Source organism: Heteronotia binoei, chromosome 21 (genome assembly GCF_032191835.1).
Source record: "Heteronotia binoei isolate CCM8104 ecotype False Entrance Well chromosome 21, APGP_CSIRO_Hbin_v1, whole genome shotgun sequence".
In the NCBI taxonomy this organism is placed as follows: Eukaryota; Metazoa; Chordata; class Lepidosauria; order Squamata; family Gekkonidae; genus Heteronotia; species Heteronotia binoei.
Window position 1 is genome coordinate 74,743,220 of NC_083243.1, and position 25,937 is coordinate 74,769,156.

The 25,937-nt window shown below is 40.1% G+C and overlaps 1 protein-coding gene across 1 annotated transcript in view; it reads left to right on the plus strand.

The window, feature by feature from the left end:
* Positions 1-25,937, plus strand: part of RYR3 (ryanodine receptor 3) — a 721,882-nt gene that overhangs the window by 671,987 nt on the left and 23,958 nt on the right. The window contains exons 93-98 of the mRNA XM_060262621.1: positions 1,026-1,156; positions 8,036-8,078; positions 9,694-9,821; positions 12,488-12,548; positions 15,190-15,336; positions 23,870-24,004. Of these exons, the coding sequence (XP_060118604.1) occupies positions 1,026-1,156; positions 8,036-8,078; positions 9,694-9,821; positions 12,488-12,548; positions 15,190-15,336; positions 23,870-24,004 (645 nt within the window). The remainder of the gene's footprint in view (positions 1-1,025; positions 1,157-8,035; positions 8,079-9,693; positions 9,822-12,487; positions 12,549-15,189; positions 15,337-23,869; positions 24,005-25,937) is intronic.

The window sequence follows — 25,937 nt, forward strand, 5'->3', positions numbered from 1 at the left end:
TTTATATTTAAAATAACCTAAATTGTATATCTCTGTCCTGCTTTTGCATTTTTCTTAAGTCTACATTTTTCTGCACTTCACAGCCATAAAACCCCTTGACCTCTTAGGACCATTTTTGGGGGTCAAACACTATTCTCACAATTAGCCCATACATAAATTTGATGGAAAAGCTATTTTAAATCACAGACCATAAGAACAGGAAATTTATTGCGTGAGAACCTAATTTCATCTGTTTATTTTGTCCAGGTCTAAACTGTGTCAGCATTAAATAATTTGCTAAGATTCTTGCTCTCTCTCACAGGGTGAATATCCTCCCACGTCTGCGAGATATACATTTCAGCACTTGACCTTTTAAGGTCAAATACTTTTGTCTCACTCTGAGAACAGGCACTGAAGATGATAGAAAAATGTTAGGATTTAATGTGTAAGAAAATGCTATATGTTTACAATTAATGTATTAGAATAGGCATCTAAAATGCTGTTAGGTGGCTAGGTAAATGTTAGGATTTAATGTGTAAGAAAATGCTGGGATGGTTACAATTAATGTATTAGAAGGGGCAGCAAAAAAGTACAATCCCACTACGTCAGGCATTCATTTACTGATCAGGAGGTGGGGGCTGGTGTGGGGGAGGGGCAGCTGTTTAATGAGGAAATTGTGGGGGAGGGGCAGCTGTCACTTTTTGATTTCTGTTTGATGAGGAAAGGGATGTCCCTAATTCTTCTGATGATGATGCTTTGCATTGTACAAATTGTTTAAATCAAGCAGCACATAATAGTTATGTAATCAGAACTTTGATATATGCCTCACACATGGCTATTTGCAACATTAGCATTACTTCCAGAAGAGAACTTTGCAACTACGATTCATTGATCTGTAACCATTCTTAGAGGCAAACTATTTCCACTTTTGGGGTTCAGTAGTTGTGTACAATTATATTTTGAAAGTCATTTTCTATAAATTTAAAAATATTTTGCTTCCTTCAACATTTTGAAATAATTAAAAGTCCTTATTTTTTTTCTAAAAGGTTCCCCTCGTCGTTTTCAAGCGGGAAAAGGACATTGCAAGAAAACTGGAATTTGATGGCCTGTATATTACTGAACAACCCTCTGAAGATGATATTAAAGGACAGTGGGATCGCTTAGTCATAAACACTCCGTAAGTTGACTTATTCTGAACTGAAATTTCACAGTGAAACTTTGCTAATCTCTCTTGCATAGTAGGACTGGCAACTACAGGTTTGGAAATTCCTGGAGATTTGGGGATGGAGCCTGAGGAGGACAGGGTTTGGGCAGGGAGGATCCTAAGCAGGTTACAGTTTACCCTTCAAAGCTCCTATTTTCTCTGGGAAAACTGAACTCCTGTATCAGTCATGCAAATACCCACCCTAAGAGGGATTCAATCAAGAGCCATTTTCCCCAAGGATCTCTGAGTCTCTTCCTATACGGTTTGGTCCCAACTAACAACTAACAACCCAGTTCTCCAAAAAAATAAGCAATGGGCCAATTCCAGCAATTTTTCAACTATCTCAGTGACTGGACAAAGTTTTCTGCCCTTCCCAAATCATTTTTAAAGTTCTCATTTATATTGTTTTCACATTCCAGAGCCAACACAACATCTCCTCCTTAATCTTGGCAAAAGAGTATAACGAATTACCCCTCAGCCCCACTTTTGGTAGCTGGTTTGGAACACATCCTGTTACTGCAGCCTCTCCATTGGTGTCTCATTTTCTACTCCAGGGACCTGAATCTGCATCTCATTCTCCTACCTTTATCCCCTGACCTCGCTTCATTGCTGCTGAGGACAAGCTCCCTTCTCTCTAGGAGCAGACTCCTATGTTTTGTTTCCCTTCTTTTTAGTTATAATACCCAGTAGGTAGGCAGTTTTTCCTGGAAAAGGTTTTTGTGTTTCATTTACCACATTGCTTTTTTTCCTTACTGTAATTTTCATTGCCACTTTCCCTCTTTGCATAGATTAATTTGGTCTTTTTTTCCTGTTTATGAAATAAAAGCCCTGTTAGTGTAAGAATCTCTGCCCCCTCATTTTTACAGGTGTTGATCTGAATCTGTACCTTGTTATGCAGAAGTTTACTATCCCAAGTATTTTAAAGTATTGAAAATATGAGTGTTTGCCTGATGCTAGCAAGGGGACATCTTTACATGTTAGGGTCCTGACATTATAGACTGATTTGAGTAACACATATATGTCTCAGTAACATCCAGTTTAGACTAATGTAATATGGTCTACATGGGTTGCCTTTGAAAACCATTCAAAAACTGGTGAAAAGTGTGGCAACCAAAATGTTGATTGGGGTCTGTTGTAACAAGCAAATGTGCTGTATTAATTGCATTATCTCCCTCTTTGTTTTTGGGCCTAGTTCAAAGTTCTGATTTTGAAGTATATAGAATCCAAACTACTTCTACCATATGAACCTGTCTTGTTTCTGAAAATATCTGAAGGGACACCTGAATGAAGGAACTCACACATTTAGAAATTCACTTGTTTGGGAGGAGTTATCACCTTAAGCAGCAAAGCTCTCTCTCCCAGGAGGCAGAGAACATAATTTAAGGCCTTCTCTCATCATATAAATACTTAATTGTTGTTCCACAATAACTTTGAAGAAACCTGTTTTTTATACCCAGGATGCATTTAATACATTGTTGTTTAATTGTCTGTTGGATTTTATGTATTTATTTGCAAAACATCTTGGGCATTTTAAATAGAAAGCACAGGAATTTACTAAATAAAAAAAAGAATAAATTCATAGCAAATCATTGTCTGAGCTACAGTTTCTGTAAATATAGGTAGGGATGGGCACAAACTGGGTGATCAGCCAAAATCTGGACTGAACTTTGCTCAGTTTGAGGCTGGTGAGCAAAGTAGGCTTCCCAATCCCCAGGTCCCAGCAGGGGATCCCCCGGTTTTACAGGCTTCCCCCTGCCCCCAGCCAGCTGGCCAGCGGGGGGAAGCCAGGCCCCCACAGTTACCAGTATCCCTAGATCTCCCACAGGTTAAGAAACCTGCAAACATGTCCCGTTTTAAAATGGCTCTTCGCGTGTGTGTTCCCCTTTAAAGCTGAGCAGGAAGCAGGAAGTACTTCATAGAGAAGTGTCAGAAGCAGAGCCTCCGTTTGTTTTGCTTTGGTTTCAGAGTAAAAGAGAGAGGGCGTGTGTGTCTGCAAGAGAGAGAGAGAGAGCAGGCTAGCCCCTGTAATTTTCAGATGTCATTGTTAAAGCACAACTGGTTAAATTCAGGCATGGAGTCCTTGTGGCCTGGTTGGATGGCTTGCTGCTTGGAATCACACCATGTAAAATGTCCATATTGGGTTAGTTCTCAGTCCAAAATACCTTATGTTATCAATTAAATGTCCACTGAGGCAAGTTTGCTTGTGCTTACACAATATGAGTCCATAATATATGCCTACAACGATGAGAGTCCTGTAATTCTGACACTAGGCCAGAGTGAACATAGTCCATAGATGGTGGGAAAAGGGGGTTCACAGGGCACAGATGTCACTAGGCAGAGAATTCCACCAGATATCTTTCAGGCTGGGTAGCTTTCAGGCCAGGGATCACCAGGAGATTTTGCTCCCCAGAACATAATGCTCTTGGGGGGTTTATTGGGAGAGGCAGTCCCAAAGGTACAAAGCCCTTGATTATTTGAGGCCTTAAAGGTTATCAAGCCTTTACCAAAACCTTGAATCTGACACAGTACAACATGGAGCCAGAGTATCTGGAAAAGCATTGGTTGAATATGTGCTCACAAAGGGGTCCCTGTAAGGACCTGAGCCACTGCATTCGGGACCAGTTGCAACTTCCAGATCAGTCTAGGGTTGCCAAGTCTAATTCAAGAAATATCTGGGGACTTTGGGGGTGGAGCCAAGAGACATTAGGGGTAGAGCCAAGATCAAGGCTGTGACAAGCATAATTGAACTCCAAAGGGAGTTCTGGCCATCACATTTAAAGGGATGGCACACCTTTTCAATTCCTTCCTTCCATAGGAAATAATGAAGGATAGGGGCACCTTCTTTTGGGGCTTATAGAATTGGACCCCCTGGTCCAATCTTTTTGAAACTTGGGAGGTTTTGGGGGGAGAGGCACTAGATGCTATACTGAAAATTTGGTGCCTCTACCCCAAAAAACAGCTCCCCCAGAGCCCCAGATACCTGCGGATCAATTCTCCATTATTTTCTATGGGAATAAATCTCCATAGGGAATAATAGAGTTCCCAGCAGGCATTTCCCTCCCCTCCCCCCGCTTTCTGACGACCCTGAAGCGGGGGGAGGGCCTCCAAACCGGGGGATCCCCTGCCCCCACCTGGGGATTGGCAACCCTAGATCAGTCTCAAGGGTAGGCCAGCATAGAGGGCATTACAGTGATTCAACCTGGAGGTGACCATTGCATGGATTACTGTGGCAAGGTCCAAGTGAGACAGGAATTGGGCCAGTTGCCTGACCTGACACAGCTTTAAAAATGCCAACCTGGCAACATTTGTGACTTGGGCCTCCATTGATAAGAAAGCATCCAAGATCATATCTAGGCTGTTGGAAGTTGGCACATGTATTAAAGATGCCTGTCAAGAGCTGGGAGGCAGCACCCCAACCCTGAATCACCCCCACCCAGCCAGAGAACCGCCATCTTTTGTGGATTCAGTTTCAATCAGTTTGGGGTTCTGTAACTCAGACTCCTGAAGTCCAGTCTTCACCAAACTTTGTGGGCAGGTAGATGAGCATCATGGGCCTTGGCTCCCCACTGGATATAAAAGTGGGGTATATATGAAATGGACAAATAATAAATGTAAACTGGAGTTGGGGGGGGGCAGATAAAATGTCCATGGCTTCATTTGAACAAGAGTCCAGTAGCACCTTAATGACTGACAAATATCTGAAGAAGTGATCAATGAAGCATGAAAGCTTATACACTATCACAAATTTTGTTTTGTTAGTCTTTAAGGTGCTACTGGGCTCTTCCTCTTTTCTACTGTTACAGACAGACTAACATGGCTACCCATCTTGATCCATCTCCATGGTTTCATTTGTAAGGTGAATCTGTGTTGGCCCTTTCATACAAATGAATTAAATACTGAATGTACATGCATTCACTGTAACATGTGAACAAGGTTAGTAACTTTTTTTGAAGTGACAGAATTTTTTTAAACAGATACTCAGCTTAAGATCAACGAATTCCAGTTTTCACAATAATGCCCCATTCATATATTGCTTTCGGTTCTCATGCTGCCTGGTAACATATGCAAATAGGAGACCATATGACAGGGATGTGATTACAGAACATAGCAATCCTGGTGTAAGATGTGCTGTGTTAACTTGAAAGGAAGACAACCCAAAATGTAAGATGCCTCCTTCAAAATAAGTTATACACTGTTTCTAATGGACATAATTGTAACTTGTATGTGAATGTAAAATGACCTCCCCCCCACTTTTTGGATGGCATAAACCCAGTCTTGCATTGGAGTAAATACTGTTAACCACACATCCTTTTAACATGATCTACATATTACTAATCTTTTATAGTCATGAGAATACTGACTTTGTGCCACTTTGATCATGCCATTTTGATTATGCAATTATGCAACTCTGAATATTCCATGAAGAAAGCTTCCTGCATGTTTGTCTGAAAATTAGATGTATGGAAGCTTAACTCTGATTGGGATTGTGGTGGAAGGGAGGGGGTTAAGCACCCTCCTGAGCACGCACAGACACAAATGCACCAGTTTCCTGATCTAAAATCGTGTAAGAGAGCTGCTATTTGACCTAGGCATACAGGGCTTGTATGCTTCCCCAGTGTGGCACATTGTAACAACCTACACTCCCCTCAGCTCGAGGCAGAGCAAGGTGTTTTCTTTACAGTGACAGACAAGGCAACACAGCTCAAAGATAAGCAAAAATATTACTTGATTGAGCTGGCAGGCAGTTTTAAAACAGACTGGTGCAACAAAGCAACAATGTTATAAAATATAACTAACTAATACAACTTACATCACACCATCAGCTGGTAAGCAGGACAGCTTTTTGCCAAGAAAACAGTAGTAAAAAAGCGGTTTTGGGAAACAGTATAAATCCCCCTCAGCTGGCTAATGACAAACCAAAAATAGGCATCCCGGAAGAACCAATCAACCCAAGCTGACTTTCCTAGTGTAGCTGAGAGTGACCATTAATTAGAAGGAGATTAGAACAGCTCCTTCCAAGGTCACACATAACCAAACACTGCTGGAAGAATAAAAATTGGCAAGCAGCCCAGAAAGCAAAACCACCGTATATAATTAATTTTTTTAAAATCCACAATACCCTTTAAGAGAGATCTTCATTACACACATAATCCCCTTAGAACCATCTCAAGTCACAAAAATAGCATGTGGAAGAGACTTAACCCCCTCCCCAACACACACTGTGGTACCAGTCAGAATTGGATCTGTTCATGTCTCATTTGGAGTGGAAAACTTGTGAGAGATCTTTTCATGGAACTCACAGAATTTAGTGTGTAATGCAGGATCCTTGTATTCATTACTGTTAAATGTTCTGCTGCTGTTTGTCCTGCTGCTGTTTTTATCACAGGTGCATTTCTCTACCTCCAGAAGTGCTATCAGATGGACTGTACTGATCATTTGAATATAGTACTTTTTAACCAATTCAAAATGATATAAAGTATTGGTGGGGGAGAGACTGAAAAGAAAAAAACAATTGAAATGTATAATACAGTTTTGATGCCATCTTAGTTGTAACATTTCTTTTCAACTGTGTAAAGAATATGTGGTAGAAGTAAAATCTGGACTCAAGTGTAGTAAAATTAATGCTTTGAAAGGTTAATGAGTATGTTGCAGAAATAGCTTCTTTATTTTCCCTCAGACATGCTGGGAGCCACAGAGAATGTATAAACTGAATTAATTCTAAAGAGAATAATTTTATACTCCACATTTTGCAACGTAGTGATGGATAAAAAAGCCACTATGACTAGGCTTCCCAAATCCCCTGCCTAGCCGGGGGACCCCCGATTTGGAGCCTTCCCCCCGCTCCCCAAAAATCCGGAAAGCGGGGGGGGGGGAATGGCGGCCCTTCCCACCCAGCCCCGATTCCAGCAGCTTCTCCTTGCCCTTCCCTTCCCACCCAGTCCTGATCCCAGCAGCCTTTCTTCCGTTTTCCCAGGCTGCTTCCTGCTCCCAGTCAGCTGGCTGGCAGGGAGGGGGGAAGCTCCACCCTGCCCGCAAAGGACCATGTGCCTTTGCACCTCCGGAGGCTTGACTTGAAAGGCTTCAATTTAGGATGGTGTGTCTGTGTTTCTGTGAAGAAGCTGGCAGCAACTGGTGATTAGATATGCCAATCCCCTGCTTCAGACTCGCCAGAAACAGTGTGGGGGGGGGAGAGGGAAACGTCTTCATTATTCCCTATGTGGAGATCGATTCTCATAGGGTATAATGGGAAATTGTTCTGGAGGTTTTGGGGGCTCTGGGGGTGCTGTTTTTTGAGGTAGAGGCACCAAATTTTCAATATAGTATCTAGTGCCTCTCCCCAAAGTACCCCCCAAGTTTCAAAACGATTGGACCAGGGGGTCCAATTCTATGAGCCCCAAAAGAAGGTGCCCCTATCCTTCATTATTTCCTATGGAAGGAAGACATTTAAAAAGGTGTGCTGAATCTTTAAATGTGATGGCCAGAACTCTCTTGGAGTTCAATTATGCTTGTCACACCCTTGTTCCTGGTTCCGCTCCCAATGTCTCCTGGCTCCACCCCCAAAGTCCCCAGATATTTCTTGAATTGGACTTGGCAACCCTAACTATGACTTTGAATAAATAGCAGTTTACAGATGAAGGGGTAGCTACATCAGGAAAAAAATACACCTAGTTATTGAAAGAGAACTCAGGTTTCTTAGAAGCCTCAGAAATTTACTTTATGTACATGACAGTAAATTCTGTTCACAAATCAAGAAACATTGACCTTATGCAAAGTAGAATAAATTATTAATGTAATGAAATAACTTTTTTCTGGATTTTGCGTAATTAACATGCTATTCTCTTATCTATGCAGATCTTTTCCTAACAATTATTGGGACAAGTTTGTGAAACGGAAGGTAGGCTCATTAAATTATTTTCAAGGTTCATATTAAAAAGTGGACTTTTAAAAAAGATTGAAATATTAACATGGCTATACTTGTTGCAGTATGTGAATTAAAGTTAGGATTAAAAATAGTGATTGCAAGTTTTTCATACATATGTTGGCTCTCAGCTACTATACTCCATCTTTGAACTATATATTTGCTTCTGTGAAGTTGGGCATTCTTGCCATTCTCAGACACAATCTCCCAAGCCTCAACACATATCTAATATCATATGTCATATAGTTTCTAATCTAAAAAAGGCCATATTGTGAAATAGTAAGGAGTCCAGTAGCACCTTTAAGACTAACAAATTATATTGTAGCATAAGCTTTCAAGAAACACAGCTCTGTTCATCAGATGTTACTTCTTTATCTCTTGTTACTTCTTCTACAAGGCTATTCTATTCTGATTCTATAAACTCTCTTTTTGGCATGTTTAGCTAAGAGGCTAGATCAGCCTTTTCTGGTATGCAGAAATATTTTCCGTGGTCTTTTTGGTCAAGTCCAGCAGTTGTTCCTCTTATGCATCTGACTATATTTGTGACACAGTGGGGTGGAGTTGTTTCTTTCCTTGGTTGATTTTTTTCCCTCCCCAGTCCCATTTTCATTGATAGTTATACTGAATCAAACCATTGATCCATCAAGGTCAATATTGTCTACTATTGACCAGCTCCATGTTGGGAAATACCTGGAGATTTTGTGGGTGGAGCTTGAGGAGGTCAGGGTTTGGGGACGGAAGGGGCTTCACCTTCACTAGCATCCATTTTCTCCAGAAGAATTGATCTCTGTCATCAGGAGAGCAGCTGTATTCCTAAGAGATCTCCAGCTATCACTTGAAGGTTGGCAACCCTACCAGGAACAGCTGTCTAAGGTCTCAGGCAAAAGTTTTTCTCATCACCTACTAATCATTTTAAATGCCAGGCATCTTCTGCATACAGATGCTCTACAACTGAGCCACAAACTGATATGGTAGGCCCTGGTCAGAGTGATCAGGATGGTGGATGGATAAAGTACTGTAGGCTGTCACAGGCTCAAGGAAGCCTTGTGTCTAGACCTATGTTGGGCTCCAACAAGTGCACTTTGTCTGCAGCAATGAACACAGCCATTTTGTTGCAATGTTTTGATGTCTCTGCAAAATTCTTTCTCTATCCTGAACTGGCCCATAGAGGGAAGGCTACTTCAACTGCAATTCTGTTAAATTGGATCCTAATGAATCATACCAGGAAATGCATACTATGACCTACATAGAGAGAAAGGCAGAACACTTTGGTGTCATTGCTGAGGAGCTGCAGATTTTTTCTCTCTCACTTTGCTGTCTGTCATACATGGTTTTTATTTGCAGCCTTTGTCTTTTCTGGGATGCGCATCCTTGTAAAAAAGAAAAAAAATGCCACCTTAAATTACTCTAAATTATAGACACACTTTCAGATAATGGCTTTTTATATTCTTCAACTTTTGAATGTCTTTTTTACCTTGTCTGATCTGTCATTGTTCTAGGAGTATCAACTCTGGAATGTTAAGATTTTAAGAACTCTGACAAATGCTAGTTAAATTAAAGTGGATGGTGTCTTGCATCTTTCCCATTATAGGTTATCAACAAGTACGGTGATTTATATGGAGTAGAACGCATTGCAGAACTCTTAGGTCTGGACAAAAATGCTCTTGACTTCAGTCCAGTGGAACATACTGAACTGGAGGAGGCATCTCTTCTTTCATGGTATGGGTTGTCCTTTAATGTGTAACCACAACTGGTTGCTTTTCCAGCTCTATCACAGGAATGCTTGAAGTGATGCATAGTTAAACAATTCCACAAACGTTTATTTTCAAAACAATACAACATCAAAACAAGCAGCTGTTCAAGGTACATCACTATTTCTGTCATGATGGGAAATCCTCATGGGTCAGTTGCTTTTATATCCATAAAAAAGAAAGCATACTTAGCTCCTGTTATTCCATACAACAGTGCAACATATTGGAAAATTAGTGTGATACAGTGGTTAGAGCAGGGATGTCAAAATCATTTGTTATGTGGGTTGGAGCTGACGTTAATGAGATCCTGTTGGGCTGGGCCATGTGAGCTGTAAAATGTAATACTAGGTAGCGGAAATATAAACTTTATAAAAGGCACAAACACAGATTTTTTTTAAAAAAACTTAAAAATAAAACACACTTAAAACATTAGCACTCTTGCAATATTTTGTTTATTTAACAGTCTCTAATAGCTGACACTTCTTGCTCTGGATTATTGTATCAAAATTTGGAGATAATGTCTGTGCTGTAGCAATCTTGAGTTCTGGTGTGTATCTGTAAGTTGCAAACCTACTTTTGATTTATTACAGAAATCTCGTGGTCAATGCTTTGACCCTGAGGAAAATATGAAATGGCTGGGCATTACAAGCTTTTGTACATAAAGTCGCTTCGTGTGCTGGTCAAGAACATATGAAGGCACCATGACACAGACAAAGGGCTATGTGTTTGTCTACTAGTCTTCCCCAGAAAAATAACTACACCTCCTATGTGGCATTGCAAGAATAGAGAGACAGCAATGTATAGTGTTCAGTATCAACCTACTGTCTAGGAAGTCTAAGTTCAAAACCCTCAGTTTACAAAAGAAACTGGGTAAACTTGGTCTAGACACACACTCTCAGACTATCCCTCAGTTCACATTCCTTTCCTATTGAGAAAGACTGGATCATGAGGACAGGAATAAAGTGAAAAAGAGGAGGGGAACCCAGTTGCACCCAGGAGAGCTATGGCATAACAAGCCCAACAAAACTCTCTCTTTTTCTCTTTCACTCTCTCGGTAAAAAGCTCGTACTTTGAATAAAACTTTGTTGGTCTTAAAGATGCTTTGTTATCTCTCCCATGCAATGAAGGGAACTGGGCAAAGTAAGCTCTGGCTCTTTCCCTCCTTTCCCCTCTCTTTCTCCCCAGGGGATGAGGAGGAGGAGAAGCCTTGGCAAATGGAGGGCAGAAAGGCTTGGCTTAGTCACTTTGCTGTGCAATTGAGAGAGCCTGGCAAAGCAAGCTGTCTTGATCCATAGTTCCTGTACAACTCAGAGAGCCTGACAAAACAAGCTGTGATGCAGAAGGAAGCAAGCGAAAGGGAGACGGAAGCAGACAATAGCTAATAGATTGTGGGCCTGATAGGAGCCCTGTGGGAGCTGCATGTGGCCCACAGGCCACATGTTTGAAATCCCTGGGTTACAGTGTTAGACCTGGCATGACCTCTCTGCCATGAAGCTCATTGGGAGGCCAGTTGTCCTCTTTCAGCCTAACCTACCTCACAGGGCTGTTCTGATAATAAAATAGATAGTGGAACAGGGACCTTTTATAGTGCCCTCAGCTCCATGAAGGGCAAAATAAATAATTTGTTCTAACAGAACTATCAGCAGTATCCTATACTTTACAAGTAGGATAAATCCTCCTCGGTGCTTGTCAGTAGCAATGCTATTACCAGAAACAAGTTACTGCCAGTTAGTGCATGTTTACAGTTGCTCTCTGATGGTCAGAAGTCCTTTAGAATGATGCACAGGGGAGTCATTCCCAGTCCTACTCTTATCATGCCCCCTCAGGAAAATGTTGTGGATTGCCACCAGATCTCATCTAGTCCTGAGATTGTTTGCCTGCTAGCGATATTGAACTATGTTGCAATGTTCCAGGTCAGTTTACCACAGCAGCAGCATTTCATAATGTTGAACTGCCAAGTAGTATTGCTCCCTGCTCTAAAAATGCTTTGTTTTATAATATTGAACCAGCTTGTTTTCTTTTCTTTTCTTTTCTTTTCTTTTTTTTTTAAAAAAATAAGGATTTCAAGTAGCTTATCATTGCATTGCAACATTGACAAAGTATAGGACTTTAGTGCATAATGATCCTCACCCTGCTAGATCTTTGGGGCTAAAATGACATGTCTTTAAAATAATATTATCCCATAAGGTAATGGGCCTAATTATCCTCAGACAAAAGAAAGCAGGATGCTAGAGGACTAGCAGAATTAGAAGAGATTCAGAGGTTATAAAGATGTGAAATCATTGGGCATTCCAGTGTTTCTCCCACATCTCTGATTATATAACATTCAAAGAGATTCTGCATGTTCTTTCCACCTACAGTGATTGGCACAAGTCACCAGTTTGACGAAGGTGTAAAGTGATACACAGTATGCAAAATATTGCTCTAACATACAGTGCTAAAATTTGTTGAAGTTCATCCCAAGAGCTTTAATATGTACTTCTCCATTTCTTAAGAATATAGCCAACACACCTCCACAAAAGTCTTAAAATATCTTTAGTGTTGGAGAAAAAAATAGCACAAAATGTGACAAAATATGTTTACATTTTAATTGAATAATGAGGACTGATATTAATGTTGAATTATTTTTATTAGGTTAGGTTCTATTGATGCCAAGTACCATATCTGGAAGCTCGGTGTGGTCTTTACTGATAATGTAAGTATATAGTATTTCCCTACAAAAAGAGCACAGAATTTGTATTCTTTTGGCTGGTGTGTATAGGGAATGAGTCTCATGCTCATATATCCTTTGTTATCAGAAGAGCAATTTTTAGTGTGAACTGGAGCCAGTATGCATAAATTCCTGAATAAGGTGAACCTGCCCATAGGTCCTTGGTGCAAGCAGCCCCCATACATTTCACATTAAAAGTTAGAGAACCCTTTGAGGGTTGAATGAGATATGCATGAACCTGAAACTAGACTGTAATGCATATAATAGGTGTAAAAGGGTAAACCCAAAGATTATTCTTGAGGAAGACTTCCATATGGAGCAGACTGATTCTTATGTAGCGCAACGTAAGTAGTGTTTAACCACCCCCCTCCCAATATTTTAAATCTACTTGTGATTCGGCATGTGGAGGAAGTGGAGAGGTGTAGTGTGGGACTAGCATTTAACACATGTGGTGCATGTGCTCAGATAAACGGAAAGACTTTATTTATTTATAAGTGTATGTAGTGTTATCAATCTGCAGGATTCTTACTGAATTTCATAGCCAGAAATAGTTTCTGCTTCCAAGTAAATTTATAATATCTATTCACTAGGCTTTTTAATGGCATATAAACTGCAGATATCCTTTCCAACTTGTCAGGATTCCCATAATTGTTATATTATGTATGGAATCAGATCCAGTAATGGGTTTTGGATGTGGATTCACCAACCAGTGATCATCCAGCTCACTTTGTTGTACTATTTTCATGCATGTATGCCCTGACCTGGATAGTTCAGGCTAGCCTGATCTCGTCAGATCTTAAAAATTAAGCAGGGTCAGCTTTGGCTAGTATTTGAATGGGAGACCTCCAAACAATACTGGGATCATGACATGGAACCACACCATGGCAAACCACCTCTGAATGTCTCTTGCCTTGAAAACCCTATGCAGAGGTGTCAAACTCATTTTTATGAGGGCCAGATCTGACATAAATAGGACTTTGTCAGGCCAAGACATGTGTGTCATAAAATGTAATGCCAGGTAGCAGAGATATAAACTTTATAAGGGCCCAAATGGGAAATCTATCCAGCATTTTCCCTGCAACTTTTTTTGTGCTGCCATGGATTTCAGTGGAGCCCAGAGGAGCTTCCTGCCAGAGGAGAAGTGGGTAAAGATGAGCTGGGAAGTTTGGCAGTTCCACCATCTGTTCTCTGTGCTCTGCAGCAGCTCAAGCTTGAGCTCAGAAGGGTGAGGACAGGCAGAGGAGGGGGTGGGGTAGTTGGGAGCCTCAGCTGGATTAAAGCCCTGAGCAGGCAGGTTCTGGCCCATGGGCTGTAGGTTTGACACCATAAATCAGCTGTGACTTGATGGCACTTTCCACCACCATCATGGTCTGCCAAATTTCTGAAAAATGCAACAAAAAAAATCCCCATTTTCATGGCACCCCTTACAATTGGAACACACACACATAATTAAACAATTTCAATATGTTGATGTCAGATATACATTTTAGGCAGAGAACAAGCCAGGAACTGTGTAAGTTTTCAGTGAACCACAAACTCTGTTATACAGAGATGAGCCAAGTATGTACAATCCCAGATGGTCAGATGAGAGGTAGAGTGGGAAAACCAGCATGCAAATGTCACACCGCCCCAATAATCTGACAACTACAGATGAAGGGGAGCCAGTGGATAATTTCTTCTGGTCTGAAACCCATTAATTTCTCTTTGCACCTGATTCATTTGCACTTGGTACCATAGGGGCCATATACAAAGATGCTTACTATTATGAAAAATAGTTTATTGGTCAGACCCTCCACAGTGGGAAGGCTGAGTTAGTACATGCCCTTGACTGAGCCAAAAACAAACTCTCTGCTTCTGAGGGAACTTTAAAATAAGGGACAACAAAGGGCATGCTTTGGTCATTCTTTGCCAAGTCCAGATGCCTGCTGTGGGGAAAAGTGATCTGTCTAAAATTGGAGAGAATTCTGAAGTCTTCTGTTTTAGGTATCAAAAACTGTACTTTTCCTTTGTTTGTTCTATTTTATAGTTTCACCACTTAGTTTTCCCCAATTAGTTTGTGTGTTCATAGAATAAAACCATTCTACAATTTTTTTTTATTTCTGAGTAACTCCCCCAACATGCTGGCTGCTTAATCTCACACTGCCTTTTGACGGAGAAAAAGAGGCAGCATTCCTTCCTTATCTCACACATTCATGCATCCTGTGTGCATGAAGAGAATTATTGGTTAGCCTAGAGCAGCCTCCTAATATCCTCAAAATCTCTAGGTGGTGGCAGAATCTACGAAAGGGACGTCTGGGATTTTGGAAGCTAAACTGCCAGCATAAAGTCTGATGTGTTGGAATGCACACAAGAGATCCAGAAATATAGCAAATCATAACATGAAGTCTCAATGTGTAATATACTCTATGCATAATGTACTATATATATATATATATATATATATATATGCAAAATTGTTCTCTCTCTCTCTCTCTCTCTCTCTCTCTCTAGAGAGAGAGAGAGAGAGATGCAAAATTGCAATAACAACAAAAAAGCTTTGACTGTGATGCAACTCCTATTTGTTCATTTGGCATGGAATACCTAATAGTGTGTGCTCTCTTTCTCCCTGATGTAACATTTTCTTCAGTCCTTCTTGTACTTAGCTTGGTACACAACTATGTCCATCCTTGGCCACTACAACAACTTCTTCTTTGCTGCTCACTTGCTTGATATTGCTATGGGATTTAAGACACTGCGTACAATTCTGTCTTCTGTAACGCACAACGGCAAACAGGTAGGTTTTCAGTGACATTATATGGGTTTGTCAAACTAACCATTACATCATAATCAGAATCAATCCCTTTTAAAGTCATTGGCTTCAATGGATTTAGAAGGATATAATTTTGTTTAGGATGATACTGCCACAGTGAAATCCCAAACAGGTTTATGCTGAATCCTATGATAGCCGATTTAGAGGGGCTTACTCACAGGAAAACATTCTTAGGATGGCACTGTAAGTTACCTACTGAATGAAACAGTTGTACTGTCCATGAATCTCAAATGAAGATCCTAGAAATTTCTTGTTGAATCATCTGCCAATACTTTTTTGCTTTTTCATAAGTCCACCACATATGGTAGAAAGAACCTTCATGTTTTTTACATTTCCAACATCTGTCTGGCATCTTATTATTCATCTTTGCCAATTTCTTAGGAGTCATATACCATCTATACATCATTCTAAAACAGTTCTCTTTAATACTATGACACGTCGAAAGCTTCATAGAGTTCTTTCATAAATATTCCCAAATTTCCATCTGTATTTCTTTATTTACATTAATTGCCCACTTAATCATTTGAGATTTCACTACTTCATCTTCCGTAGACCATTTTAAAAGTAATTTACATAATTTTGAAATTAATTTTTTGTTGTCTCCAAGCAGAACTTTTTCCATTTCTGTTTGCTCTTTTCTTATTCCTTCAGTTTTAATGTCATTCTCCACCAAACTATTTGTTGCGTTTGAAACCAAACATATTTATTATTCAGCTCTTCAGCAGTTTTCAATTCTATTTTACCACTTTGTATTTTTAATAGTTGACTATATGACAACTACTTTTCTTCACCCGTCTCAGCTGTTATTTTTATCACTTCGGCTGGCACTATCCATAACGGTTTTCTCTCATCTCCATATTTCTTATATTTCATCCATGTATTTAGCAAGCTGTTTCTTATATAATGGTGAGAGAAAAAGCCGTCTATCTTTTTCCCCCCATAATACATATAAGCGTGCCAGCCAAATTTATTTCCATGACCTTCCAACGCTAAGAGTTTTTTGTTTAACAACATTATCCATTCTTTTATCCATACTAAGCAAACTGCTTCATGATATAATTTTAAGTCTGGTAATTGAAATCCGCATCTCTCTTTTGCATCTGTTAAAATTTTCATTTTTATTCTTGGTTTTTTCCCCGCCCACACAAACTCTGAAATTTTTCTTTGCCATCTATTAAATTGTTTACTGTCTTTCACAATTGGAATAGTTTGAAACAAATACATTATTCTTGGTGGAATATTCATTTTAATTGCAGCTATTCTACCCAACAGTGACAAATTTAGTTTATTCCACTTTAACATATCTTCATCCATTTTACGCCATAGCTTCTAATAATTTTTTTTAACAAATCAATATTCTTCATTGTTATCTCCACACCCAAATATTTTACCTTGGAGGTAACTTCACAGCCCGTTAGTCTCTGCAATTCTTGTTGCTTATTTATTTGCATATTTTTACATAGAAGTTTTGATTTTTCTTTATTAATACAAAGTCCCACCAACTCCCCATATTCTTGTATTTTGGCTAACAACAAAGGTGTGACTTGTATGGGGTTTTCATTTATAAACATTATATCATCTGCAAATGCTCTGTATTTATAAGTAAATCCTTTTACTTTTAATCCTTCTATTTCTTTATCTTCTTGAATTTGCATCAGTAATATTTCAAGAGTCATTATAAACAACAATGGGGAAAGTGGACAACCTTGTCTTGTACCTTTACTAATTATCATGTCTTCTGTAAGATCAGCATTTATACATAGCCTTGCATGTTGTTCAGTATTTAAGAAAGCTGCAGAGACTTTTCTGTTGGGATTACAAATGGAAAAATTTCCAAAAGAAGATAGAACTATAATTTGGTACTTGCTTTCAGCTGCTAGAACATTATATGTGCAGTTGTGGAAGCAAGAAAAAATACCAGAGAAATGGGACTGGATTGTAAAAGTTATGACATGGAGTGAAATGGACAAATTAACAAGAATTTTAAGAGACTATGATTTAGAAGTTTTTAAGATGGAGTGGAAAAAGTTCAGAAGATATATAGAAAAAGAGTGGAAAATAAAAGGACATGGGACAATTTTTAATAATGATTAAGTCTTAGAAAAAAGAAGAATATTAATTTTTGTTTTTATTAGTTAAGGGTACCTTTAAACATTAGTACTTTAAGTAAATAACACCGGTGGGGGTCAAGTAACGGGGGGAGGGGTGGGTAGAAAGTAATATATGGGATAGATAAAAGAAGTTATTAATGATGCAAGAAATATAATTTGTTACCATATGTTACCAAAAAAAATTGTTTTAATCATGAATCTCAAATGAAATACTGTGTTAATCTTGTAAGAATATACAAAAGCCAGGTTTTAGGGATACCGTTTACTGTCAACAACCTCATGTGTCTCAGGCCTATACCACTTCAGATTGCAGGCGATGTCAAATGTCCCCTCATTTTGAAACAAAACAAAAATTCCTTCTTAGAATGAACTTTTGCAATGCACATTATTTTTAAGAAAGCAAACATTTGCAATCTATGGTTAGTATAGTTTTTTCATACAAGGCTGCAAGTTGTGTGTTTTAGGCTGCACTCTTGTGCATATTTCATGAACCCTTTTCCTACTTGTCCAACAGAGGACATCTGCCTTTATTCTGAACAGTTAATTTGTATGGCCAAGTCTTTGCACCTCAAAGTTGTTCATTCAGAACTGACTAGAGAACAAGTTTTGTGTAGTGGTTAAGCGTGCGGACTCTTATCTGGGAGAACCGGGTTTGATTCCCCACTCCAAGGGCAGCTGATGTAAGAGCTCTCTCAGCCCCACCTCTGCTGTAAGAGCTCTCTCAGCTGCTGTAAGAGCTCTCTCAGCCTCACAGGGTGTCTGTTGTGGGGAGGGAGAGGTAAAGGAGATTGTGACAGCTCTGAGACTTTGAGATTCAGAGTATAGGGTGGGATATAAATGCAATATCATCTTCTTCTTCTATATCAGACACCGTTCTGAAGGTGCTCTGTCTGCCTAGTGTGGGAAGTCTCACTTTTCTGATACTCTCTCTAAGGCTTTCTTGACATTGCCAAGCAATATGGGTTAAGCTGGCATCTGTTTTGTCCTCTGCCAAGTAAATTGACCATATGTATAAAGTTTTAGGGGAGAGGTGTGACTTTCTTTTCACTCACCCTACTGCTAACTCCATCATGATGGAGGTCATCCTGACAAAGCAGACCTCAGACCCATTCCTAGCCATTTGACAGCAAAAGTCGCAAGCTGGACAGCCTGGGCCACACGCCTTGCATATGGGCCTTAACCTTGCATATGGCTAACTTTAATGCCATTATGGGACCCTACCAGATGTTCCTTTGGGAACAAATGGCTAACTATATTGACAACCTACCAGAAGAAATCAAGTCCTTGGCCAAAGTTATACAATCTAAGGGGCTAAAGCTTGGAAAAAAGCAGTTAAATTTTTTATGGCACATTGCAGATTCAACCAGCAGATCTAGGGCCTCTGCAATAGTGTTCTGCCACCATTGTTGGCTAAGGTGTACAGTCCTCCCTAAAGACATTAAGTGAAGGGTCAAAGGCCTCCCCTTTGAAGAAAAGAACCTGTCCAGCTCCCAAACAGATAACATCTTAGAGTGCACACGAAAGAAAAAGATCACAGCATGGTCCCTTGGTGTAAACAGTCTGCCTGCCCATACTTTCAAACCCTGCTACTTCTCACAACATGTATCTCACTGGCAATCATCTCAGTCCTATCGGTACCAACCTTCTTACTCTGGCTCCTCCTTATATTCCTTACACAACAGGGATGTCAGTGCACTAAGCACAGCCCATCACCCTCTCCCGAGCTGCTAGTGGACCATGTTTCTATAGCTGTCATGACTCTAAACTCCCTTGGTCTCCAGATTGACTAGGACAAATCTACTCTGTATCCAATATAGTCTATTTCCTTCACTGGGGCTCAGCTCAATTCATGTAAAGGCAGGGGAACCTCATGTCAGGGGAACCACCCTGTGAGTTATAGGTTTATCACCAATAGGTTTCAATTGATTAAATTTATTCAGAGACTTGTAGGGATTATGACCTCAACTACTGCTATGGTGCCCTAAGCCTGGCTTTTTATGAGACCTCTGCAAAACTGGTTTCTGAAGTCCTCTAACTCACACAGTGATTCTCCCAGGCAGAAACACTGGTGGTCTTCCTCGAAGAGGCTGCTAAAGGGCTCCCCATTTGCAATTCCTGCCCACAGTGTCCAGATTTTTACTGATTTGTCTCTTTTGAGGTGGGGGGCAAACTGTAGTGTTTATCAGGCTAGGCCATTAGTCTGTCATTGTACAGAAGTTGCATATACACTTTTTAGAACTCAGAGCAGTTAGGCATACTTTGATTTCCTTTGCAGCCTTAGTCACTGGCAAACAAGTAATAATAGTCACAGACAACATGATAGGCAAGTTTTATATAAGCAAACAAGGGGGTACCAGTTCCCTCACCCTCTTTTCAGAAGCATTGGGCTATTCAGTACACCATATCATTGGAGGCCATCCACATAACTGGCAAATACTACAGCAGACAATCTCAGCAGAGACATCACATCCACACACAAATGGTTCCTGAAGGACAATTTCTTACTTCCAGTATTCCAACAATAGGGCCAACCCCAAGTGGACCTGTTTGCCTCTTCGACCTCTTCTAATATCAAATGCCTCCCACTCATTTTGTTCTTTGGCTGGAACAGATGCACATTCCCTAGGGGATGCTTTTTAGCTGAAGTGGTAAGGAATCCTGTTTTATGCTTTCCCTCCCATTCCCTTGTTTGGGAATGTTCTCACCAGATTTAGGATGGACAACTCCCTCTGCATTCTGATTGCATCCTTCTGGCCTAAATGAGCATGGTTCCTGACCTTCTAGTCCCTTTCTAAAGGTTACTACATGCCCCTACCAAATATGAAGGACTTGTTCCACATAGGCCCCCCCTCCACCACCACGATGTCCGGTCCCTGCACTTAATGGCATGGCACTTAATACCACTTAATGGCACTTAATACCACTAGCATAGTCTAACAGGGTAGCCCAGATGCTCTTGTCTTCCAGACACCCTTCTGCAAGGAAATCTTATCCTGCGAAGTGGTTGAGATTCTCCCTTTGGGCTGCTTCCCAGGGGTTTTCCTCTAAGTCCTGCCTGTTAAACTGAATATTTGAATACCTGCTATACGTGAAGGATAGTGGTTTAGCTGTCACTTCAATTAAAGTTCACTTATTTGCTGTCTCAGCTTTTCATGATTCCCTAGGTGATATCACTGGTTTTTTTTCTACCCAGGTTTCCAAAAAGTTTCTAAAGGGTTTATTTAATTTATTTGTTTAACTCAGTCCCACACTGGTTCCACAGTGGAGTCTCTTTCTGGTACTTTCTGCCTTGATGTTCAAACCTTTGGAGCCTCTTGCTGCATGTGATCTGCCTTTCTTGTCCTACAAGGTGGCCTTCCTCTTGGCACTCACTTCTGCATTGTTCCCTACTTTTCACCTGGTTCCATAATGGCAAGGCTGTAATCCATCCAGGTTTGGAATTTTCCCATAAGGTTCTTTCCACCTTCCACATTTCCTAGGATGTAGTCCTACTATATCCCTCCCTGGCCTTGGACGGGAATGAACACTACACGTTAGATGTACATATATCATTGCTTTAAAAAACAACAACTCGTACTACACCTTTTTGGATGGATGACAACTTGTTAGTATGCTTTCTGCATTTAAAAGCAGATATCCTCTATACCATGTTAAATTCCTACAGAATTTCTTTCATTAGAGCAGCATCCATCCTCTTCCAATCCATTCCAGTCCTTTTATTTTGCCTGAGACACAAGTGCATCCTACTGTTGGCCATTAAAAAAGAAACTATTTTTATACTGACTAAAAACTTGAAGTTTGATGCTGCGCCTTCCCCACAATTAGGTCTGTATTCTATTTTCTTTCATCTCTCGGTGTCTGCAAAGAATTTCAGGGTCAATGTCAGAAGTTGCAAGGTAAATGGTACGTTCCTTGTGTTCCTTCTTGATGGAGCTGGCTATTGCCAATTCATGTGTGGTTCTGCTGCCCTTCCACTCAAGTTACTTTTTCTAAGTATCAGCACTTAATTCCATAATTTGTGCATTTTATTATTTCTCTCTCTCTTTTCTCGTACCAATACTTATTTCAACCAAGGTCATAGATTTCCATAAAAATAAGATGAGCTATTATGTATAATGATTAGCACTGATGTTTTTCAGCTCATCTTAGCACAGACAGGAACATAAAGTTTATTTTTAAACAAAAGCTAGCTCTCAGGAGAATAAATTGCTCTGCTGTTGCTCACCCCACTCCTTGCACAGGAACGAAACCTGGTAAGTCCTGGGAAAAAGCTTGAAAAGTTCTAACCATTGCAAGTTCCATCTCTAGGTGAGACCAGCAGAAACTTCAAGGAGAGATTTGACTGCTGGGCACATGTGAATCTTTGCTGTGAGACTGTCCAGTGTCAGCTGTTACTCCAGTCTCATAATTGTAGTGCTTGTTGTATAAGAAGACACTTAGGGAAGGGGCAAAGGTGGCAAGGAATTTTTTAGCTCAGCATCAGTGATGATGCAGGAACTTGCAAAACCATATTCCTAAAGTTCCACTAGTTGCAGAAGGAATAGTATTTCCCACTGTGACAGAACAGGCCTGCTTTGACTTGCAGACCCTTCTCTGCCAACCCCTCTTTGGTATTGACAACTCCTGAAGGGGTTTACTGCTTCCTTCCACTAGGGTACGACCTGCTCGCTTTTAGGATTTCCTACTGGAAGGAAGAGGACTCCCAGTTCCTCATCCTAGTTCTGAAGCGTAGCCTCAGTGTTTCCCACCACCCAGCAACTGGCTACCATGGGACCATATACAACTTTGGGGCTCCCCTGGAGGAATAACCACATGCATGCTGACTGCTTTCCTCCCACCTGGCGAGCCCCTCTTGCACTAACATGTCCGAGATGGTGGGGGAATCTAGGTGGTACAGAGATTAGGAACCAATCTCCAAAGTAAAAAAAAATATTTATTGAAAATATTTACCAGCATCCTTAAGCACAGCACTAGATCAGCAAACGGATTTTCAAAACTGGTCATAAACACAATCCTCTTTTCCTTTTCTATACATACCCTAACTGGTGTTAAAATAGGGTAAGGCACTATGGATCTTAAAAAGTTACAAGGTTTCTATCTATATCCAATTTCCTGGGAGACCATATGGTCAGCAAAAGAGGGCCTCCATGACTGACCATTGCTCAGAAGTCTGTTCCCTTCAAAGAATAAAGCACCAAGATACCCTTCTTTCTTGGAGCAAGGGTCCTATCAAACTTGTGTCTCCACCCCTTTACATCAATCCCTCCACCCTCTTGACGTGGTCTGCCCAGGTTCCAGGGGCATCCTGTGAGCCCTCCTTAAAGGTATATTGGGGATTCTCCAGGATTCACCTAGAGACATCCTTGCACCAAATTTCTTAGTTTGCTTTCCTACTTGGTCCAGTAGCATATATGTAGATGTAATCCAGCAGGCAATTGCACTAGCTCCCTGCAACTTTCAGAGAGGTAAAATCCCTCACACTTATTTACCCACTAACATTGCACTGTAACCAGATTTTGTCTGGAAAAGTACAGCATCCCCAAGCCTTGAAGCACTTATTTGCCCAAGGGCTATTGAATTGAAAAGATGATTCCAGTGCATGTTCAGAGGTTTACCACATTATTATATTGTTAAGCGTATACAATTTTGTTTGCTTAGATGAAGCATTTATAAATGCCAATGCAGTGTTAAGTATGTTTAAGCCTATTCATTGGTATATTGATTGGACTATAGCCTTTTTAAGAATCCAGTGTCAAATCAGCTGACTTTACCAATGGCTGCCCCGCTGCTGGATTAGCAAACAGCTGAGCTGAGCTTATTTCTGTGTACTGAATAGCATGTATTCTGCACTAATTAAGCCATTTTCTTCATGCAATTGTACTGCATAGTGACATTTTCTATATACCACATGATGGGATAGAGCCAATTTAATAAGTCTTTCAAACAACAGTGTTTTGTACTTTCTGGTCTTAGTATTTTTCACCGCCAACATTAGGCATTACTCAGTAATGTTAAAAGGGTATTTCAGAGGACAACCTGCAAGCCAATCTACATTTTTCAGCTGCTGCTGAGGGAAACTTGCCCCATGTGGTAAGCTACTCCCCATGAATGACTTATCAATTGATAAGAACCAGTTTGTGGAGCCTGTAGTCTGGCTCACTTTGTCAGTGTTGTTCTAAGCATGAAAGAGAACCCTGTGCACTAGAAACCCTGTTTGGAATATTATAAATGGTATTGCCATTCAAAATATCAAGATAATGTCACTAGTTGAGGAAATTATGATGATTCAGATTTATTCTGTAGAGATTCTAGGTAATTAATAAATGAGATTTCAATCTTTAATTGCCTTTTTATTCTCTGTGATGTTTTATTTTGGCTGTGCATAGCTTGTGTTGACTGTTGGACTCCTAGCAGTGGTGGTGTACCTTTACACAGTGGTAGCATTCAACTTCTTCCGCAAATTCTATAACAAGAGTGAAGATGAGGATGAACCAGATATGAAGTGTGATGACATGATGACTGTAAGTTAGAGGACATTACTTTAAAAATTTAAACCAAAAATATCATCATGGACTCAAAATACAGATGTTGTATAAAGAAAAGTTTTAAACTACACAAATACTGACTTGGATGTAAACCACTGAAGATGTAACAAATGTTGTGAAAGAGATCATTGCTGATCCCACTTTGCCCCTCTTGTGTCCTCCAAAAAGGAGAATTGGGGATCCTTCTGTGGAATAGCTTCAGCTAAAGCACAGAGGTCTGCAATAGGAATTGGTGGATATTATCCCCTTTTAAGAACAACTCACACAAGGGAAGTATTTCTTCCTGTGCCTTCTGACACCTTTACAAGCTCCCCGATCTCTCCTAGCAAAGGTACTCCTGAAATGAAACCTGGGGTGGGGGAGGCAGTGTGAGTTCTGTAATGGGGCTGTATGGTATTTGTACTTAGTATTACTTTTCTTAAAACTATAAATTTAAAAATCCCACCCAAGATGGGAGAAGGCCACAAACAATTGGTATTTAGAATTCCTGAGGGAGAGTACTTCAGTCAGCCTGCAAGTCTAAGAAACTTTCAAATAACCTAGTAAAATTGGCTTTCACAAATCGAATGTTATTATGTGAAATGAAAATTGATGGGAAATGTTTGCCAGTTCTGTTCGTAGTTTCCAGTGCTGTCAAGTCAAAGTAGAATATTTTAAGTTCATTTGCTAGATTTCTCTTGATCCGAATCCTGACAAACTTCTTCCTGATGAGGTTGCAAATCAAATAATCTGGAAACACCCTTCTCTTAATTAAGTGAAAGCACCACAGTTTGAGACTTGTGTACGGCTGGTGTGATACAGAGGCAAAATTCTGAATATCTGAGGCTAGTTTCATTTCTGTTAGTCTTCTTAATACCTGGTATCGAGCTTCTACATCCTAATTTATTATAGTTTAACCAAACCAGGATGTCTTGTATTCAAAAGCAGGGCTTTTTTTGTAGCAGGAACTCTTTTGCATATTTGGCCACACACCCCTGATGTAGCCAATCCTCCTGGAGCTTACAGTAAGCCCTGTACTAAGAGCCCTGTAAGCTCTTGGAGGATTGGCTACATCACAAGGATTTGGCCTAATATGCAAAGGAGTTCCTGCTACAAAAAAAAACCCTGTTCAAAAGAATTGCAGTACACCAACAATGTAGGCCAGGAACTCTATTTATTATACTCATCTAGAAACAAGATATGTGCACAGTAAACACATTGCTTGCGGTCTATCGTTTAGCCACATCTTGCCAACCAAACTGCATATACAGACAAGCTGGCATAATGACAGTTGGTTAGTTTCTCAAAATATAGGCATCTGCAATACCATGCATTAATGTATCGCTCCTATGGTAACACTAGAGGTAGGCATATAGATTTATAAAGTTGCCTTACATTGCATCAGACTGTCAGTACTGTCTACTCAGATTGGTAACAGCTCGCCAGGGTCTTAGGTGGAGGTCCTTTCCTGCTACCTACTCTTTTAACTGAAGATGCCAGGCATTGGACCTTTTTATCAACTACCAGTTATGAATTTCCCTTTCTCATATAACACAGACTGTAGGATGTCTTCTTCTTGCACTTCCTTGTCTGTCCACCATTGGAGATTCTCAAAGGTCTTTAGAAAAGACAGTAATTTTTAGTCCACTGTGGTGCCCCAAATACTTTCTTACTGAATACCTTCATTTATTTATTGCAGTACTGATTTATTTTTGCTGCCTTTCCCATCATGGAGCAACTCAAGGTGGTTTACAACCCCCCCCCCCCCCCCCGATAACACGAGAAAGGGAAATAACCAAAGACACAAAAGAAAAAAAAAAACAGATATGTAACTTTCAAAATACTACTTTCTTTGTGAAATTAAATATAGAATGGCTGTTTACAGTGTCACATTCCATATGAAAGGTGAACAGAATGGGATCCCACTGTA